Source organism: Drosophila novamexicana, unplaced genomic scaffold, assembly GCF_003285875.2.
Source record: "Drosophila novamexicana strain 15010-1031.04,08,12 unplaced genomic scaffold, DnovRS2.1 tig00000193-arrow-pilon, whole genome shotgun sequence".
NCBI lineage: Eukaryota > Metazoa > Arthropoda > Insecta > Diptera > Drosophilidae > Drosophila > Drosophila novamexicana.
Window position 1 is genome coordinate 1099402 of NW_020824787.1, and position 18120 is coordinate 1117521.

The window sequence follows — 18120 nt, forward strand, 5'->3', positions numbered from 1 at the left end:
CCTGTAAACGATAGCCTCGTCTAGCCCCCAAAATGTGGCGTAGTCGCCCACTTATCAGTAAGGCGAGTCTTAAGTCTTCTGCCTTTTAATACTATACCTCGAATTTAAAGTTAGTGAAATGTCATGTAGAATTAAAATTTGTTATATTTTAAGAGTTGAAAACTTTAAGGCCGACTTGCATTATATTTGTTATGTTTTGCCTTTTGAGCAGCTCAGTTTTTTTTTGTTTTTTTCCGCTAATGCAAGGATACAAGGATAACAAACGTGCAGCCGCAATGGCAGAATGCACAGCTGACACAAATACAAGTTTAATTAGTGTTTTAGCTGGCAAAGCTGCAGCCCACATGTTTACACATTGCCTTTAACTAACTTTTGCAGTCAACATGTTTTTGTGTTTTCTCTGTCACGCACACATAGCCTCTCCCCTTTTCTCTCTCTCGCTCTCGCTCTCTCTATGCCCTTTGTTTAGCAGATTTTTGCCCACATTTTGTGTGCTGTTTGTGAGCTTTGCACAAGTGGCACAGACAACTTCGATTTGCTGCTCTTTCTAGCTCACTCTATGTTGCTCTCTGCTTCTCTATCTTCCTCTTACTAACTCTGTCTCTGTCTCTTTCTCTGTGTAAACATGGCATTAAGTACAACAAAATAATTAAAGTCAATTAGTGGTCCTTGCCGTGGCATATTGCGAGTCCTTGGGTTGGCTTTCAGCTCTTGTTGACTTAGTTTGACATATAATGATATTGTGCTGCTCCCGCTACTGCGCCAGCCCCTGCTTCTAGACTTTCATTGGTGTCATAGCTACAGCTGCCCCAGTGCATTTACAAGAATATATGAATGTTGCACATATGGCAACAGAGCTGTGTATCAGAATTTACTCACAATTCATAGAATTATTTTTCCTTACTTTGCGCTGATCAACTTTAAGGGTTTATTACAAAGCCCATCAATTTAAGCTCATTTATGGTTAATTCCCCGAACGGCAGCGGTTCCATTTGTATTACAAGGGATTCACATTAACTGCGGCATTTTAATCAGGTATTAATATATTGTGCGCATAAATTCTGGCCTGGGCATCCCTGTCAACCAGTCAACTCTTTTCTTTATGCCTTATTGCCTGGTAATTCAATTACCAGCACAAACAATGCACTTTTAACAATACCCGAGCTCGTTAAAAAAAACGTATTTTTCATACAATTATAATGCTCTTTTATGTTCCATTTTTACTCTTTAACATGGAAACTTTTACAAGTGGCAATTGAATTGCATTTTTAGAAACTGTTGCGAGTTTGAAGTTGTTTGGCAAATTTGTTGCACGAGTATCACAAGTGCCTATCAATGCCAATATAAAAGAGGACAATGTTTTCAGCGGCGGCCAATTGTTCGCCAATAAGTCCAACTGATGCTGGGCATCGCATTTTTTAAGGTTTTTCATGGAAGAAATTAATTCTGGGTACCAAGGATAAATATAAGGATAAATCGAGTAGTAAAGTGCGCCAATATTTGGACCTTTTATAAGATATATTGGCTCCCTTCACTCCTCATTTTTTCCACAACACTTGCGATTAAAATGGTAAAATGGTAATTATTCAAAAAACCTTCCAGTAGTATTTCAATCTTTGGGCTGGTAGTTTATTTCTATGAATCCAGTTCAAAGTAAAAAAGTTTCTCAGTTTCTTAAGAAAACTCTAATTTTGCATAATCTACGCCTACATTTTGAAAGTCAGCTAGACTGATTATATCCCTCTAATAAAAAACAACAATAAATATTCCAAATATTATTTTTATTAAAAATTCCAATAAGCGCTTTATTTTATTACTTACTATATTTATTATTTTGTTTCCGTTATGTCTGAAATTTCTAAAAAAAAAAATGTATATTTAATAAAAATATATTTATTTTTTTTTTTATATAAAATTTAAATTTTCTTTTAATTACACCTTTAAAAATTAATTATAAATACAAATAAATTAATAGAATATTCACTGACTTCGCAATTGGTTATATTACATTCAACTCACGTACAATACACACGCACACCAAAGCTTTGACAGCAACACATTGTTTTGTTTAAAAGCGAATACGGAACGCATCGTTGTCGTGGAACTGTTCAAACATTTATTTTACCTTACCCACGCGTGTGTTTTTAATCCCAAGCTTATAAAGTTGAATTAATTATGCACTTTATTCAAAAAAAGCTGCAGATAAGCCGTAAAAGTTAAATTGCAAAATCTAAGCCAAAATATGTTATCAGCATTCTGAGATTAGGCAACGTTTATAATAGCAAATACGAAAAGCACAAGCCAGACTGACTTTAAGTAAACGTGTTTGAAGAACGAAAATACTTATACATAAATTATCTTGTAGAAAATTGTCATTAGTCTACACAAAAAAAAGACTATTGAGTAAGCGCCATTGAAGGTAATATCTGTAAGCTTGAGCAACTTTATTCGCCGCAAACAACAAAAATATTTGACAAATTCAGTAAAATGTTGTAGAAAGATTAAGATTAAGATTAAACCTTAATTATGATATAAGGGAATACTAAGGCATGGTTTTTCTTTAACTTTACATTTAAAACAACATATCGCATACATATGCGTGTATGTGTATAAAGATGTCAATATGTAAGTCTACATGTATGACCACTTACACTTTTTCTTTTTTTGATAACTGTGTGTTAAATATCGCCCCACTATGCGATTCTCATGAATTCATGTAATAATCGCCTACCTATGCGGTTCTCATGAATTCAAGGAAAACTCGCCCAATGGTATACACCATATGGACATATTATATGAATGCTATTTATCATATTATAGGTGTCGATTGTAAAAATATCAAAGCTTTTCCAAAGATACTTATTTAGTGGAACTTTTCCATAGTTTATACAATTTTACAATTTTACACTGTTTGTAAGCATCTTTTTACTTTTGACATCAAGACAATATATATTTTTTTCTGAGTGCAGTAATTAGCTGATATCTGACCAAAAAACTGACCACAGCAGTTGCCATTAAAACTTGAACAACAACATAAATATTATTGAACAGCAAAGTACACAACATTTTTTGTGTCAACTCGACAGAATATTGTTGACCATTGCCATAGATAATAATACTCAAAAGAGCGACCACAACAAAAGTATGTTGCCATTACAATAATAATAATAATAATAATAATACAAACGAACTATTGAGAGACATTTTTTTTGGAGTTTCTGTTGAGCTCAGCGGAAAATTTTCAGCAAACCAAAAATAAAACAAACCAGGAAACGTTTTTGACCAGTGGGCGTGTGTGTGGGCGTGGCCAATGTACTTTATGGAATGTAATTTATAGAGAAAGAGCATTTGAACTTTCGGGCAGCACTCGTTGATTTTTACGAGTCGCGCGATAAGAACTAACGAGCAAAGTTGCAAGAGAATTGGGCGCGTAATCGCCTCTAATGAAGTGTCCTGTAAGCGCTCCAACAATGGCTAACAAAATTTGTCATCACTCAGGTGGCAGCCAGTGTAAATACAGTCAACACCTTTCAGTCGACGCCAAAAACTTCAAAAGCATCATTAAAATGCGCTGTCAAAGGGGGTCTGTTGTTTTTGGGCGGGGCGGTGGACTAGTGGTGGAGTGGAACGAGCACTCACTTAAATTGAGCAGCCAAAAACTGGCAGGACACTTGCCACTTGGCTGGCAGCCAACATAAATATGACTTATAAAATGTCCAAAAGGACTTTGCCAAGTAAATTAGTTTGTCAAAACTGAAGGAGCTACGCCAAGCAGGAGCCAGGCTGCGCACAGGACGCCGGAAGGATACCTTTCGAATTTTGTAAATTTTGCGCGTTATTTGAGCTATTTATGCAAAAGTTGTCAGCCATTGTTTGGGCCAATGATGAATTGTTGATAGCAAGGACTCTCGATGGACGACATCAAGCAAAAAACAAAATATTAATCATACGCAGTGTGCGCCACGCACAAACTCATTAGAACAGAGCTGTGAGCTAAGTGAAAAGTGGAAGAGCATTTAAGTAGCAGTCGAATCAGTGAAAACATTTTCAATTTACCCAAGCGAAATGTAATTTAAATACAAATTTTGCGACCAAGTGCCCTTAGGCGCCACTTGCGCATCGTCAATTGGCATTTGGAAGAAGTAAGCGATTTCGAGGGACTAAGGCATTTACTCACTTTTGGCTTCAGCTATATGGCTTGGAAATTCAGTAGGCCAATATTGAGCTACATCACTTCGTATGCAAATTTGTTTCAGTCCAAAATGTAATTTTCAATATGCGAGCCCCAGCCACAAGACCCAGTCTAGGCGCAAATCACATGCTTTGAACTTAGACGCCTTGGGCATTATTGCTTAACGATTATCGTCGCTTCATTGGCAATTGCTACAAATTACTTTTAATGGAAATGGAAATGGAATCCGTATTGAAAATGGAAATGCAAGTTTCAATAGGCGTCGTTTGACGAAATGAAATCGAATATAAATAAACAGATATTAGAAAAAAGCAGCATATTTCAAATGTATACCAAGAGGAAACAATTGTTAAATTCTATTGCTAAATTGAAAAGTATGTGCATGCGGCAAAAACAATTAAATAGAGCAATTGTGACTCAGAAAACAAGGAAAAAGCAAAAGAAATGAATTATTAATTTAAATAAAGTACTCAAGGAAAAATGTTAATGCGAAAACATAAAGTTCCGGGAGTTCTGATTGCTAAGCTAAAAATAATCTAATAAAACTATTAAGAGTCTCTAACTAAAATACAAATGACATCAGGCCTATCCGCTTTTTGCTTAATTCATATAAACTTTATTAACTTTTTCATTATTACCTTTATGTATCAACTCCAATTTCAGCTTTGTCACATTTCTTAGCAGAACGCATTCCGATTTACAAAAAATCGTAAAATTATACATGTGAAACTATTTCCCAGAAAAAATATTTTCTATAATTTCACAGCTATATGAAACCTTCGATTGCAATGTAAGGTATTTTTAAGTTTATGTTTAGGAAGAAGCCTAATTATTTTCAAGCCAGGAAATAAGTCGACAGTGCACGTCTTGGAGATACCCTTTTTCTAGATTCACGACAGGCATGGGTGCATATACACAAAAAATCTTTCCATAACTTTTGAAAGGGATTTCAATTTTATTTTTCATAAACGAATTTATTCCTTAGCTTTGTATTATTATTTTGAGAGCCTAGAAATCAAATTTGTAAGCTTGGAGATGTGCAAAATAAAAAGAAATGGAAGAACAAAAACTTAATATAGATATAAAATAAAATAACGAAAGATTGCATGAACTAATTAGTACTAGATATCAATAGCACACAAATATATATACAATTTTTAAAAATTCGAAAGTATTTTAGTGTAATCAAAAAATCTTAAATTATTAAAAAAAAATATATATATATATATACATTTTTCTAGAAATACATATTAAAATAAATGCAAGCCAGTCACTCTTAGGTACTTTGTTAAGTGCTGTCAAGATTGGCGAAATCTGATAAAAAGGTGCTCAAAATGCCGCAAACAAATCGAACGACAATCAATAAGATTGACTTGAAAGAAAACAAAACATTAAATAATGGACCAATAATGAGTAATGAGAGAAATATTGGCATTAAAAGCCGGTTTTCAAGCGGCTTGTGATCAATGGTAGGTGAGTGAGTACGTTGAAAGTGAAATTGACTGACCAGGAAGCGTAATTAAAAGATGATTTTATCCGTCCAAAAACTGGGGCAAGTGTGCAAAAAATGACCAAGCTACAACAACGTATAATAACTATAAACAAAAATAAGATTGTAAATTCTTCAAGTTCATTTGCAGGCCCAGTGCAAAGAAAACAGTTGGCAGTGCAGACACAGCTGAGTTGCCAGAAAACAGAGCCGGGCCCGACCCGAAGCTGGTGGCCGTGCTCGGTACACTAGCTGCTTTAAAGTGTGCGCTGTTTTGGCGATTTATAAGCGCGAGCTGAAGCTGCAAACGGTTTAGTTCCTCGCCGTAAACATAACTAGTCACAACATCGCGGCACAGAGCGGAACCGACCGCCGACAATCAGTTAACCAGTTAATCAGATTCAACCAGTTGAGAGCGAACCGAAGCTGGGAACAGGAGCAAGTTTCTCTAGACGAGCAAAAGGCCAACGGGGGCAAAGTGAACGTGCGACTTGTTTGGCGGTCTTTTATTTTTATTTCTCGCGTTTTTCTTGCTGCCTTTGTTGTTGTTGTTGCTGGCAAGACCAGAAATTCATTGTCAACACTGCCCTCGCATTCCAAGCCAAAATGCCGCGCATGCCAATGAACGCAGTGGCAGCGACGCCGCAGCTGCTGCTGCTGCTGATGCTGCTGGCGATGTCGGCGACGCAATCATTCGCCCGATCGGCCAGGACAACTCTTGCCCCGGATGTGATTTCAGAAGAAGAGACAACATATGCGGGCGCCTTCGAAGCTAACACGGTTACCATTGCCGTAGACTCGGATGTCATACTGACAACTGAGGACGGCATGCAGGCGTTCACACAACTTTCGGACTACGGGCATACCACTACGGAGGAGCCATTGCCGGATTCTGTGCTGCAGCAGCTGGCACGGGAGCGGGCCGAGCGGGAGCAAAACTCTACGACTAATGCAACGACAACAGCCGAAGAGCCCAATTTGGCGGAGAAATTAATATCCAATAACAAGACATTAACTAAATCGGCAATAACAACACAAAAGACAAAGGTAAGCCCAACAGGAATCAAAACAACAACAGAAAATGCAACAGAAGACACAATAGCGACAGCAAACACTGAGCAGCTTGTTGGCCGCAGCGAATTAAGCCACAGTGCCATAGTCCAAAAGATGAACACTGCACAGAACACAGATGATTTGCTTATGGAAGAAGTGAGGCAGCAGGCCTACATAGAAAGGGCCTTATCGCCAGATCTAGCCCTCTTATTAACTACAGAAAAGACTGCCATGCTAGCCGAGGAACCCGCAACAGACGATGTCGAGGAGATCACCAGTCTACCGCTAATGCAAGTGGATCTCAATACCAGTGGACCCCTTCCATTTGAGGCCATGTCAGCGGGTACTGACTCGATGCGTCTGGAGCAAACTACATGGATGGAAAACCCAGCAGAGCTAATGGGATCCACCACAGAGGCAGATACGCTGATTTTTATGACAACGACCCAGCAAGCACCAGACGATGATCCACAGCTGGAGACAGTCACTAAGGAGGTTAAATACCATAGAAACGAGAATCTACTCAGTGGTATGAATTCGGATATTGTTACTCAACATGTTCAAATGCAGCCAGAATTAGAACTAAGCGCCACCGCAGAGCCACAGATAGAGGTCACTACAGCCACTGTAGCGACGGAGAGCAACACCATCGCCACTACTGAATCAGTGCCTGACACTACAATTGCACCGCCCAAAGAGCAGTCCATGCTGACAGTCATTATCAGAAGCACAACGACGGAAGCACCGGAAACCACAACAGATTTACCAACCAGCAGCAGCACCAGCAGCCCCTCCACAACCAGCACCACCACAAGCACAACCACCAGTAGCCCCAGCACCCCCACCAGTTCATCCACCAGCAGCCCCAGCAGCACCACCACAAGCAGCACAACTAGCAGTGCCACCAGCATCCCGACTACCACTATCCCGATCACCAGCAGCACGACCACAAGCAGCACCACTAGCAGCACAACTAGCAGCACCACCAGTATCCCGACCACCAGCACCCCGACCACCACCAGCACGACCATAAGCAGCACCTCAACAAGCAGCACCACCAGTATCCCGACCACCAGCATCCCGAGCACCACCAGCACGACCATAAACAGCACCTCAACACTCAGCACCACCAGCACGACCATAAGCAGCACCTCAACCAGCAGCACCACCAGTATCCCGACCACCAGCACCCCAACCACCAACGGCACCACCCTGAGCACCCTCACCACCAGCAGCACCACCACAGAAGAAATTCCGATTACAACCACCGAGCCGAAAGCTCAGGCAACACGTGCGCCACGCATCGAACGCATCTTCAACTCGGATGGCGTCGAGGTGCTTTATGGTTACTCATCGGTGGTGCGCACGAACCGCTCCTAAAGGCGGACCACACGCAAATTACCAAAAATTACCTTGTGAAGGTCAACTGCCATACTAAATCACAAAAATATTTAAATACATTTTCGAGCACAACAAAAGTATCGCGGTGGATTTTCCAAATTCTAAACGAGCTAAATCATAAATTATATTGTGATAAACGAAAAGAAAGAGGATGAAAACAATACAAAAAATATGTTGTGCAAATTAATGTGTGGCTAAAGAAACGATTTTATAAATTATAAATAAAACATGAATTACAATAATCCATTTCGTTTTGTGTTTGTTTTACAGTTTGCGTAAATAATACAAAAAATGTTTATATGTATATATATGAATTCGTATAGCATTTGTGGTTTATCCACAAATGGGTTCGGTGTTGCATTTGCATTGGTGTTTGTAAATAAATATAAATGGCATAATATTGCCGAGAGAATCGGCCAAAGTGGCTGCTCAAATACGCTGCATGGCCCAACAGCTGAGAGAAGTCAACAGAAAATGTAAATATACGTTCTTAGAGGAGTGGCAACCAGTCTGAACCACTTAAGAGTATTATTCGAACTAGCTCTACAGCTGTGAAGCCAATCGCCGCCAACTAACATGCTTAGCTCTTCGACTTGAGAAATAGCTAACGTTTATCTATAATTCTATATAATTTAATAGAATTTTTTTAAAAGGAGCCCATGAACTAATATAGTTGACATGAATCAAGTATGCGTTCAATTATAATTCATTTCAAGATGATCAGCTAAATTTATGATGCTTGAAAGTGCTCCTCTACAAAGTTTAAAAGAAAGTTCCTGTTGCTGTTAGAATCATGAAATATGCATTAGAGATTTGCAAATGGCACTATGGAGAATGCGTACTTTTTGAGTAATACTCAAGAACTACTTATATGATAAGTTAAACCATATGAGCCCATACTCATTACATTTTTGGAAACGTTTTGGTCCAAAAAATACGCTTTTCGAGAAAAAACATTTATTTGAGCATAACTATATATACTTTATAAGTGCTTATAAATAAATATAGATATATAGACAGAGGGAGACAGATATAAACACAGTTGAACTAAATATTATTTCATTTTGTATTAATATATGTGATAAATGTTTTATTTAGATCGAAACATTTCTATCAAAATATAATGTTTCTCTAATTTGAAATTCTAGTGCGTGCAGGGTATCTAAAAGTAGCGCACTCAACAAATGCAACAGCTGGAAAACTTTGGAAACTGCTCTTAGCCGACCCACCAGCAAAATTGTGCGCTGCCCACCTGTGTTGAAAACCAGCATTAGCCAAAGTAATCGTCATACATTTTTGGGCTTTAATGTTCCGGCATGAGCAGACGCAGACGCAGACGCAGATTCCAATTGAGACTCGGTCGCAGACACGTGGATGGTGACTGGTCCATGAAATCGAAGCTACTGATCTGGTTTGGCAACCACACTGTGCGGTTTATTCATTCATCGATGTTCGCCGATAGCTATATAGGTTTATAAGCATATGCAATGCGTATGTATCTGATTAGGTGACATAGGGTTTTGGGTTTAGCAATGATTATCACGTTCCCATTCGAAAGAGTGGGCAATAAAATAAACACGACGCGTTCATTTCCATTCGAACTTGAGACAGGCGCTAAAATGCATGTTGAGTGCGGGCTATATTGCAGAAGAAGAAGAAGAAGTGATTGAAGGTTGAATCAAAGCGGGTTTTTTTTCTACCCGCTGACTAACTAAACAATTTATTAACTGATACACATTGCTTGGTGATTAATCATGTTAGAATGTACTGAAGTTTACTGTCTAGATATTTATATTAATAGTCTCTGTTGTTGTCTTTCTCTCTCTCTCAATCTCTCTCAATCTCGCTCTCTCTCTTTCTTAATCTCTCTCTATCTCTAGCTCTCTATCATCTTGTTTCATCTAGCATATTTTACTTTCCCTCTCTCTTTGTACTAATATTTTTTCTCTCCTCCTCCCATTATACGCTGAACCCATTAAAAATGGTTAAAAGTGGTGAAATGTATTTGTGCACATTTATGTAACAGGCAAAAGGAAGCATCTCCGACGCCATAAAGAATATAAATTCGTTCAGCATAGAGTCGAGAGCTAGAGTCACCAAACTTGACATGTAGCGAGTAGAATATATATATATATATATATCAAGTATCTTTCATTTTATTGCTATCCCCACCTCCATACGCACGCGTCTTTACTGAATTCTATCAACAGCATTGCAATTGCGATTGTATTGTTTTCAGTGTGTTTTGGTTTTTTTCAAGGATTTTTTTAAAATATTTTTAAATTTATTTTTATTACTGCTAAGCAATTGAGCCGCTTGAGCTGCATTTTGTGTTGGTAGAAGAGGGTTCAGGCAACCCTAGTCTGGAACTTTCAACTAGAACCTCTTACTTGTTTTAATATAATTTTGATATAATTAAATCGTTAAATTATCGTCAAGTTTTAAAAGTCGATCACAATATTTGAAGTGCTTTTTCTAAGCTTTTGCAAACTTTCAACAATTTTAATTGCACCCAAAAGTCTGCTTGAATAATCCTAACTTTTGCGTATGGCAATCCCAAAGCTTGAGCTTTTTCAAGTAAGAGTTTTAGCAGCTCGAAGACCTGTTCATAATTATAGTCGTAGTGCTAAACGTCATGAGCGGTATATGTACTATAATAATTTAATTCTCTTTTTGTTTTGTTTTGTATTTTTTGTATTATTACCCCATAAATATGTCAAGAAACCAGTCATTTGATTTCTCCACTTGTGCTCTGCTATAAAAGGCAAGAAATTATCTTTCAGTAATCATTGATTGGATTAACGATGAAGTTCTTAGTGCTGTTTGCAATTCTGCTGGTTGCTCTGGCGGCCGTTCAGGCAGCTCCACATCGCAATGGCGGCTATGGCGGCCGTGGAGGCAGTGGCGGTGGTGGCCAATCGAGCGCCGTTGCCAATGCCAATGCTGATGCTTCTACCCAGGGTAATGGAAGCGCATCGGCCAATGCCAATGCGAGTGCCAGTGCCAACAACAGCGGTGTCAATCACCGCCACTCAGGATAAATAACACAGCAGCAACACCTGAAACGAACCACGCCTCATAAACAGTACCATCTTGAAAATATTGAATAAAATAAATATACTATTCATACTCACGGGTTATGTTATGGTTGGGCACTTCGTTGTTGAGGGAAGAAATTGAACACAATAACATATGATGGTAAAATTCAAGATTAAAACCAATGTGAGTTTCAACTTTTATTCCAAGATAAATACAGAGAACTTTGATGACAAACTATAAAGAAATAAAATTTGAATTTTAAATATAAAACTAATTGTTAAAAAAGAAAACTGCAAAAATTTGATCACTCTAGTATAGATGAATTAAGTTATCTATACTAAATAAAGTTATCCATACTGGAATAATCAAATTTTCCAGGTATTATTGGTAATTTCGAAATAGTTTCGTTTTGATGTATTCTCCATTAACAAACTCAATTTGAAAATGCCCGGCAATAATTTAAATTCATCAATTGGTCTTCCTTCTCAGTAATCAACTGATAAACAATGTGAAACTAGTTGTTTGGACTTGCTGTCCACCGCTTTCATTTGTCCAACTAGCCAATAAAACGACTGTCGAGATCTTAAGTTTGTTGATAAAAGATAATTTCCACATCACAGATAATTAAGAAATAATATACGCTTGCTGAAATGAACAACAAGAATGTTTTTATATACATATACGTCAGGTCTATCAAAAGAAAAATAAAATCGACAACAAACTTAAACAAATTGTGTTTAGAAAACGTTTGATATCTAGAGACCGCAAAGTCATAAGTGGGCTTGTCGAGGCGCCCGCCTCCTAAATATCAAAATTAACATATAATTTACATATAGATAAAGCTAAATAAAATTCCGTTTTGTTTCGATTGACGTCATCGGACCAAATATATTTTAAGGGACTGGCCTACAAATATATGACTGAGCACATTTTGATATCCTAGAGGCATATGTTGCTCAGCCTATAACCACATTCCGATTTTGGAAGTCTCATCGAATTCGCAAACTTGCATATTGCATACTTTTGGGAGAATATCCATCTCAATTGTTTATTTTATTTATTTTTTTTTTTTGGAAACATTTACCTCTTCCGATATTTGAAGTTATTTGTCAAGCAAATCTTGTCAAACAAGAGCGTTAATTAAATATTTTTGGTTTACCATTCAAGTGTGACCAGTCACTTGATAATTTCTGACATCAACAACTGTTTAAAATATTTTGTACGGTAGCCAAAAGCAAATTTGCATTTCTGCACAGCAGCTGCCTCTTCCAGAACCCGTTCGCCGTAAATTTATTGCTTAGATTTGTTTAAGCAATTTGCATCATTAGAGCGAACATAATATTAATAAACAATAGGCCCGTTCAACATCTAAATAAATATTGCGATTAACTCACATTTTAATAACAAACATGCGCAGCATTCGGGATGGAATAGAATAAAATCGGGAAAACTTGTATCTAAAAGTTATACCAAGAAATTGTTTTTGTTGACGATTTAAAAATTGATTTCTTATTAAAATATAGTTTTTGGTCGGAAAAAAATTGAATGTTATTGTCAAAATGTTAGTCGGATATGCCATACTCGATTGCCAGCTCCAATGGTTTTAAGCTTAACACAAGGATCGATCAGACGAAAACTTTCTTCTACATATATTGTTTGCCGTCTAATGTGATATATAGCTATATGTTAATGACATCTAAGACTAACTCAAATATCATACATAAAATATTTAAGTATGTTATTGTATTCTACAAGCTTGGGACAACCAAATGGATTTAACTTCAAATTTGGCCAAGTGTAGTTCATCTATTTTATAAAGTCATTTACGTTTATGTGTATTAGCGAACTTTATACTTGATATCTGTTTCTATGAAAGCGCAATAAAATAAATATTTTATTATTAGTATTATTTATATACCTAATGTGCGAGCACAGTATAAATCGATTTGCTACCGAGCTTTCTGATTACGGGGATTTATTCTTAATTAAAATTCATTTAAGCACAAGCGATAATTATATTGAAAATTAAAAAGGTTCTTAATTTGTATTTACTTGTTTGAAAGTCGAAGACTTAATAAACATTTTTTTATTGACGCTAAATGTGTTGGCGATATCTCTAAAACGCATACATTTCAAACTTAGATTTCGAATTGTGTGTAAGAAAAATAAAAAAAAAATAAATGAAGAAAACAAAACATCTGCATATACATATAATTTATTCTCCAAAATTTGGAGAAACCTAGCTGCATTCAAATCATCTAGCTCTAAACATGGAAGCCTACTTCTGCCTAATTTTGGCAGAAGTACACTGACATTTGTTATGCATTCATAAATAATAAAGAATACTTGTGAAATACTTGTGAAATGGGCTTTAAGAAGGGTAAGCACAAACAAAATTGTTTTTATATATTGGATATATACATATTAATAAATAAAACCACATTCAAAATTCTTTGCTGATCGATAGGGTTTGTCGCATATCGATTCGCCTATTTTCCAGCAAGGAGCCGTAGGGATAAGCCATCAATACCATAGGAACTTTCGCCGGAAAGGCCGGTTAAACTGGAATCTGCATTAGCGTTGGCGCTACCGCCTTCAATACTGTGGGGTCCATTGAAACAGACTTTAGCATATTGATCACCATCACTACTTTTGCCTCTTAGGCCGATTTCACCTTGAGACTCGGCATCGGCTCCAGCATTGGCATTGGCATCGCCGCCTCCTAGCTGTGGTCCTGCCACGGCCATGGCCAGGATAATACCCAGTGCAACGAGGACCTTCATGTTGCTGCTTGTCCGAAAGATCTCGGATTTTATAGCTCTAAACGGTAAGCTATCAGAGTCTGCAAAAGCCAGACGACAACATCAATTAGCATACGTTTACATAGAGAAAAGTCAGAAAAGTTGACAAAATAATTTAAGAACAAAAAAAATACATTTAGCTGCATATTTTGTCAAGTGTATATCTAATAATCTCATTTACGTCTATATGTTAAAAGCATTTGCGTCCGTGGGCATTAGAGAAAATTATAATAATATTAATATGACTTGTTTTGAAAACAGCATCAACAATGTCTAATTAGACATAAGTTTCTTAAAAGCTCAGTAAAATTAATATTTTACTATTATAATTTGTATTTCCAATGTGCCTGAAAACTATGAATCTATTTATTAGTCTGCTCTCTGATTCCCTCGATTTATTCTTTATGCTTCTAAACGCAACCGATATTAATATTAGATACTCAACATAAATTATAACAGCTGTTTTAATTTGTATATACCTGTTTGACAGAGGTAGACTAGCTAAAATAATTTTTTTTATTGATGCTGTGTTTTCGATATTCCCAACAGAATATTGTAAACCTGCATATATATTATTTTCTACACAATTTGGAAACCGAATGAAATCATCGGACTCTAAACGTGAAGCCCTACTTCTGGCTAATTTTCGCAGACTATACAGCTGAAGTACATTGATAAAAAAAACTCACACCCTGTTGCTAATCAATGTTTGTTCTGCACTCATAAATAACAAAGTATACTTGTGAATCGCTTGAAGATACCCTGTAAATGGGCTTTAAGAAAGGTTAACCCAAGAATCTTTTTTTTTTCATATTTAATTTATAAATAAGAATAAACTAAATCACTTTAACAATTCTTTTCAGTTCGGTATGGTTTGTCGGATATCGATTCTCCTATTTGCCAGCGTTAGCAGATGCACTGGATGTGGCACTGGCGAGACCACCGCCATTGGCTGAGGAACTGGCGCTAGAAGATGCTTTCGCGTTGGCGCCGCCGAAACCACCGCCATTTGCACTGGCACTGGAATCAGCGTTGGCATTAGCACCACCGAAGCCGCCGGGTCCACCGAAACCGCCGCCATTGGCAGTGGCACTGGATTCCGCATTGGCGTTGGCGTTACCGCCTCCGAAACCGCCGGGTCCGCCAAAACCGCCTTGACCACCGAAACCGCCGGGACCACCGGGGCCTCCGGGACCACCGGGGCCGCCGAAACCACCGGGACCACCGAAGCCACCTTCACCGCGGTTACCATGATGACCATGATGACCAGGCTTGCCTCCGAAGCCGCCCGGTCCGCCAAAGCCGCCTTCTCCACCCAATCCACCCTGAGACTGGGCATTGGCTCCAGCATTGGCATTAGCATTACCGCCGCCAAACTGTGGTGCTGCCACGGCCACGGCCAGGATAATGCTCAGTACAACGAAGACCTTCATGTTGCTGCTTGTCCGAACTGTATGAAGTCACCTAACAAACTTGATGTTGAGCGCCAAAGATCTCGGCTTTTATAACACTAAACGGTGAACTACCAGAGTCTGGCCAGACGTCAACATCAATTAGCATACACACATATAGACGAAAAACAGATGAGTTGACAAAACAGTTGAGCCGCTAAATTATGATCACATTAGACGCCCGATTTCGAGCCCAAGCTAATCAAATTGAATTGTGGGACGAAGGAAAGTGTGCAAACCTTCAGAGGCACATTTACGATCTGAATCTATGCTGGATTTCTCTCAAACCAGTTATGGACTAATATATATTAAAATTTTACTGCTTTCTGCTATTTTTCTATTTTTTTTTTTTTTTTTTGCAGTTGAATTGGCTTTGTTTGGTTTCAATTGACGTCTTTCTGTATACTTAGCTACAGGTACTTTTTAGGTTTATATATTAAATGTATTTATAAAAGAGAAAAGAATGTTTTGTCTAGGTGTGATATGACTTTGCTTTAGCAAAACTCATGTTTATACTGTACTCAAATTAATGTGTTATAATGATTGGCAAATTTTGCTTACAGCTAAGCTGTTTCACCGGTTTTTCCTGTAATCTTATGACTACAGGAGCCCCAAAAAAGCCTTCAAAAATGTATAAAACTTTATTTATTTCCCCTAAGCTCTTCCGCAATTTTGCACTTAAATATATTAAAATTGTAAACTTGCTACATTAAAAAGTTATGTTCAAAATTTTTGAGTCTATTTACATTTAAAACGTTGTAATATTGTAACGATAATTTTGCCACTTTGGTCATCGGATTAACTAAACTTGCCCGGGTATATAATTAGTAAGAACAAAGTGGCTGCTGATTATAGGTTTACTAATTAAGATGCTAAGCAGCAAAATAAGTTAACTAGTTACAATGTTACAGTCACAAGTTCATGACTACGCAATGTGCACTGTGCAGAATCGAGGCGACTGTAAAAATTGGTCACAGACCTATTGGTGTGGTTTGTGGTTATAAATGTGTAGCTCTAAGATATATAAAACTGATTTTAGTTTTTAATACTTTAACTGCATTTACAGCAGGAGTATTTATGCTTCGTTTCAAGAACATCTTTAGAGAATTGTTTAAATTCTCTTGATAAATTTCGGTACAATTCGGAATTCAAAGATTTTCCTTATCCTTATCCTTTTCCTTCTATCAACTCAGTAAATACTCGCCCGTTTATTGAAGATCAAATATTAATGTTTTTTAATCTAGGTTCTTCAATTAGTTCTACAGGTGTAAAATATTTCACTTTTAATGGTCTTTGGATACTCTATAGTGTGGGAATTGGTTTGTGTGTTGTATGTATGTGTGTGTAAAGGAGGTTCGAATATAGGCTATATATTGATATTAGTTAATCTATTATCATACTGTTATATAATATATTGGGCTTTATATGTTATCAATCTATGTTCCTTGGGCACAACATAAAAGCTTCCCCTCTTTAACCATTGTTTTCGGATCTTGCAATTTCTCACGTAGAATACAAATCGCTGGGATAGGCACACCATAAATAGATACAATTAATTGCGATGAATACTTTTCTTAAATAAGATTTAGCTTCATCATTTTTTATTCACGTTCATTAACTCTTAATTATTTAAGATACATAAGTCAGATCTTATATGGCTTAGCCGCGGAAACCACCACCACCGCCGGCACTGGCGCTGGCCGAGGCACTCGCAGAGGATGAGCCGCCGCCGCCACCGAAACCGCCTCCGGGTCCACCGCCGAAACCGCCTCCGGGTCCACCGCCGAAGCCGCCGCCTCCGAATCCGGGTCCACCACCAAAACCGCCTCCAGGTCTACCGAAACCACCGCCGGGTCTACCACCGAAGCCGCCGCCTCCGAATCCGGGTCCACCACCGAAACCACCGCCGGGTCTACCGCCGAAGCCACCGCCTCCAAAACCCTGCGCATTGGCATTGGCATTGGCATTGGCGTTGGCGTTGCCGCCGCCAAATTGAGGCAAAGCTGATGCCACGGCTACCAGCACGGAGAGAGCGATAAACAGTTTCATGATGAGGCCTCGAGTTGGCTTCGAAAACTTAACAAAGCGCCCAACAAGCGGTGGCTTTTATACAAATCGGACCCGGGATATCCACATACCCACCTTCCCCATTAATCAGCTGGCCAACGAAAGAGACAGAAAGGGAAAGAGAAAGAGAGAGAGCCAGAATATGAGAGATGATGAGTGCAAAATGATCATGTAGCCAAACACACAAACATTTCTGAGACTTCATTAGTTTTCTACAACGTCAGAGATTTGGTTTCAAATTCGCCAGCAACAATAACAAACCGAACAAAAACAAAAACCACCAAACGATCATCAATGCGAATTAGTATTGTCAATTAGCTGGCCCATAAATGACTATGACAATACCCTACATGCCGCTGGTCAGGTGGAGCAACCGGTTCCTTCTTATCTATTTGTTTTAGAAACTCTTCGATCAGATGTTGATACCAGAACTTAAACGTGCCCCTTGCTCCATGCTATACGTGATTTTCATTGCCCAAGCCGCTGACTTAAAAAATAAAACTTGATATTTGTTTTATTTTTTAAGCCAGTTAATTTGTAGGATATCAAGTTTTAAATTATAGAATATTTAAAATTGAATGAATAAACATTAAAATAAAGATATAAACAAAAAAATAACCTGGCTGC

The 18120-nt window shown here is 37.9% G+C and overlaps 4 protein-coding genes across 4 annotated transcripts; 2 read left to right on the forward strand and 2 right to left on the reverse strand.

The window, feature by feature from the left end:
* Window positions 1-5997: 5997 nt before the first annotated feature.
* On the forward strand, window positions 5998-8359 carry LOC115759096 (mucin-5AC). Its single transcript, XM_030699929.1, has one exon. It carries the CDS (start codon window positions 6288-6290, stop codon window positions 8112-8114), a length of 1827 nt encoding a protein of 608 aa, XP_030555789.1. The 5' UTR covers window positions 5998-6287; the 3' UTR covers window positions 8115-8359.
* Window positions 8360-10939: 2580 nt separating this feature from the next.
* On the forward strand, window positions 10940-11412 carry LOC115758928 (PE family protein PE10). The gene has a single exon (XM_030699726.1). The coding sequence runs from the start codon at window positions 10940-10942 to the stop codon at window positions 11174-11176; it is 237 nt and encodes a 78-aa protein (XP_030555586.1). The 3' UTR covers window positions 11177-11412.
* A 3397-nt stretch (window positions 11413-14809) lies between these two features.
* LOC115758876 (uncharacterized PE-PGRS family protein PE_PGRS20-like) lies at window positions 14810-15446 on the reverse strand. The gene has a single exon (XM_030699671.1). It carries the CDS (start codon window positions 15406-15408, stop codon window positions 14869-14871), a length of 540 nt encoding a protein of 179 aa, XP_030555531.1. The 5' UTR covers window positions 15409-15446; the 3' UTR covers window positions 14810-14868.
* A 1558-nt stretch (window positions 15447-17004) lies between these two features.
* Window positions 17005-17485, reverse strand: LOC115758789 (glycine-rich protein 5-like). The gene has a single exon (XM_030699562.1). The coding sequence runs from the start codon at window positions 17473-17475 to the stop codon at window positions 17086-17088; it is 390 nt and encodes a 129-aa protein (XP_030555422.1). The 5' UTR covers window positions 17476-17485; the 3' UTR covers window positions 17005-17085.
* Between the last annotated feature and the right edge of the window lie 635 nt (window positions 17486-18120).